The sequence below is a fragment of the Haplochromis burtoni genome, unplaced genomic scaffold (genome assembly GCF_018398535.1).
Source record: "Haplochromis burtoni strain Fernald_Lab_line unplaced genomic scaffold, NCSU_Asbu1 Contig_8, whole genome shotgun sequence".
Classification (NCBI taxonomy): domain Eukaryota; kingdom Metazoa; phylum Chordata; class Actinopteri; order Cichliformes; family Cichlidae; genus Haplochromis; species Haplochromis burtoni.
Genome location: NW_024582369.1, coordinates 2,356,990 through 2,360,125, shown reverse-complemented (window position 1 = coordinate 2,360,125; position 3,136 = coordinate 2,356,990). Strand labels below are relative to the sequence as shown.

Genomic DNA, 3,136 nt, shown 5'->3' with positions numbered 1-3,136 from the left:
TCTGGAATGAATTTTAGGTCTCTACGTCCATCCCATGGGGAATGGGAGCAGTAACAAAGGTGTTGCGTTTATATTTTTGTTGAGTGTATCTATTTCTAATCATCTAAACTAGTCAGTTTCAGATTAATCCAAAAATGATATTAAAGAAGTTGATGCTAACTATTACACTATTAATATATCAGTTGAAATAGTGGGAGCTTTGTACACAGTGGGCTTTAACCTGGGATTCATGGGGGTAAGTGTTTCACAGATTAACTTCTCAGGTACACCAGCACTGAAAGTTTCTACCAGAGTGGTATCGGAAGGTAGTGAGACGCTTGGAGTTTATTGACATTTCTTTTCTTTGTCTTCAGAAGGAATCAGGAAAGACTCAGAGCCTAAATTGTCCTCCATTATTGACTTGTTGCTCCATTAACGGTTTCCCTTGTGCATTACAGCTTTCAGCTCATAAATATTTCAGCATTCACAACAGCTGCAGGCAGCTGTCCTTGCTTTGAAGCTGCATTATACGGACATTGTACAACTTGCTTCGTCCAGGTCGAGCACTAGAGCATGCACACTGTAAGTTACAATTTACAGTGTGTCCTGTATCAGTGTCCTCATGCACGCACTCTCCCTCTTGCAGGTCATCTTCAGGAAGATTGCCGATGTGAGGAGGGAGCAGGCGCATCAGAGTGACGTGACTCTGTCGATTCCCGAAGACCACCCGGTTCGCAAGCTGTTCCAGAAGTTCAGACAGCACAGAGACGCTCAAACAGGAGAGTCCAACACTTACTTAGATCACAACTGCGTGCAGGTGGAGATGCAGCAGCACCCCCAGCACCACACTGACTCAAACTCTTACACTCAGCCCAGTCACTCAGCATCTCCTCAGCAGCAGCAGGAGAACACCTCAGCAGGAGGGGGGAACAATTGCAACATGCCTGAAAAGTCAGAGCAAAGGCTCACAATGGAGGCGGTGGGGTCTGCATCAAAGCCTTGTCCAGAGAGCCGGCTTGGCCAGAGCAGTGGTGCAGGTGGAGAGGGTAACGCAGGGAGCGGCAGAGGTGTGAGAGGCTGGGCAAAGTTTAGAAACGCCACATCTGCTGAGCCAGCACGTCCTCCTGTCGAGCAGGAGAAGCAGACTCAGAAAGCAGACGAGTGGCCGAAAGGATCGCAGTCCTCAGAACAGATCGCAGCCCCCAAAACGAACCACGAATCAGGGGGAGGCGGAGAGAGGGGAAGCACAGACGGCAGCAACAGCGCAGGTGAGGAAACAAGCGCCCTGCACAAAACCGACTCCTGCGACAGTGGTATCACAAAGAGCGATCCACGCATCGACCGAGCAGGAGATTCAAGAAGCTCCTTCGAGCGAAGCCCGATGGAAAGGAGCCCCATGGAGAGAAATCCATTCGAGCACAGCCTCGGGGTTTACGCCGAGGTCTCCCTCAGACACTCATTCGTGCAGCCGCTGTCTGAGCAAGCACTGCTTCAAGCGACGCTCCACGCGGCCAAGCTGGAGCTGAAAGCAGACATTCAGATACTGAGCGGGAGACTGTCGCTGCTCGAGGCTCAGGTGAGCGAGATCCTCAGGCTGCTGTCAGTAAAAAGACTCTCACTGCCGCCAGCGTCCTCTCCAAAAGCAAGACGGAAAAGTCAAGACTCGGTCACCGCCTCCAGGCCGGCTTCACCCAAAACAGACGACGAGGATCTTTAAATTTTCTCACTTAATAAAAAAAAAAAAAGAATTCGATAAGCATCGTGCATGTCCTGCTGGACTACAAGTTTTAATACTTGATTGCATGCAGAAATGTTACCTTAGCACCACAAGGATCCAGGGATTTATCTTATACTGTAGCTTTTAACTTATGAGACACTTGTGTGTGAGAGGAAGCAGGGACAAATAATTAACAACAAGCACAAGAAGGAAATGATGCTTGATGAGGTGCTTGGCAAAACATGCAAGTTTGATAAAAATAAGATGGAGTAGTTCTTTACGTTTCTGGAAGTCAGTTTACAGTTTTGAGGTTTTTTTATTTTGTTTGTTTTCTTGGTAGAAAACCTTGAAGTTCACATTTCTATTTTGTGGACAAGCTGAAGCTCAGTGAGCATTTCATCATGCACAGTGTATTATAAATACACAGCTTTATCTTATTTAGGAGGGAAATCCAGAGTTTTTGTTGCTCATCCTCAGTGGAGCGACTACCTTCCGAGTTAATTATCAGGTAATTAAATGTGCCTTACAATAGCAAAGCCTCACTGCGAGCTGTTTTGATGAAATCTAATGTTATATATACATATAAATCTATATGCATTGTCTTATTTAAAAACTCATTTCCTGTGCATGTAAAAATAAAGGACAGCAATGCAATAATGCCACTTTTACATTTTTGTTAAAGGTTTCTTTTCCTTCAGGATGCGAACATGTCACCAGGTTTTTGCAGCAGACTCATTGTGCATTTTTCTTCACGTAGCTTTGCATCTTGCTCAGGTATCTTTGTTCTCAGACTGAATTTGAACGATTTCTATTTATTAGCCATTTTGTAAGATAAATGGTACTGCATATCCTGTTTTAATCATTTAAATGATGGTTCACTATGCATATCTAAAGGGAAGGTGCACTAAACTCAGTTTGTTCATATTTTTTGGTGGTTTATGAAGCCACTGGGGAAATTCTGTGTGAACTGTAAGGGTCCAAGCATGTGACTGTTAAGTATGTCTGTTCTATGTTACGTTCAGAGACGACCTTGCATGCATCCGAGGGAGCCTGTCAACTGTGAAATGAGTAATGAAAAGTAATGCCTGCTCACCATCTGTTGTTTAGTTTCTTCTCTTATGTAACACAAAAGTCTGCCTTTAAACTGGAAAGTGCAACACGCAAGCGGGTTTCATGTCACAATGTTTTGTTTAATCCAGGTGAGTCACAGGAGGATACCGATTACAGTGGATTTACACTTGACTTTCTTTAAATATGATTTTTATTTAGCAGTTGACAAACAAAGCAACACTTTTGCACTGACTTCTGAACCATCTTTAAACATCAGTGCTAAGAGGGAGGGAGGGAGGGAGGGAGGGAGGGAGGATGGATGGATGGATGGATGGATGGATGGATGGATGGATGGATGGATGGATGGATGGATGGATGGATGGATGGATG

The 3,136-nt window shown here is 44.8% G+C and overlaps 1 protein-coding gene across 1 annotated transcript in view; it reads left to right on the top strand.

Moving 5' to 3' along the window:
* Positions 1-2,871, top strand: part of LOC102309875 (potassium voltage-gated channel subfamily H member 5) — a 22,518-nt gene extending 19,647 nt beyond the window's left edge. The window contains exon 14 of the mRNA XM_042225772.1: positions 567-2,871. Coding sequence (XP_042081706.1) covers positions 567-1,696 — 1,130 coding nt within the window. The 3' untranslated portion in view covers positions 1,697-2,871. The remainder of the gene's footprint in view (positions 1-566) is intronic.
* Positions 2,872-3,136: the final 265 nt, after the last annotated feature.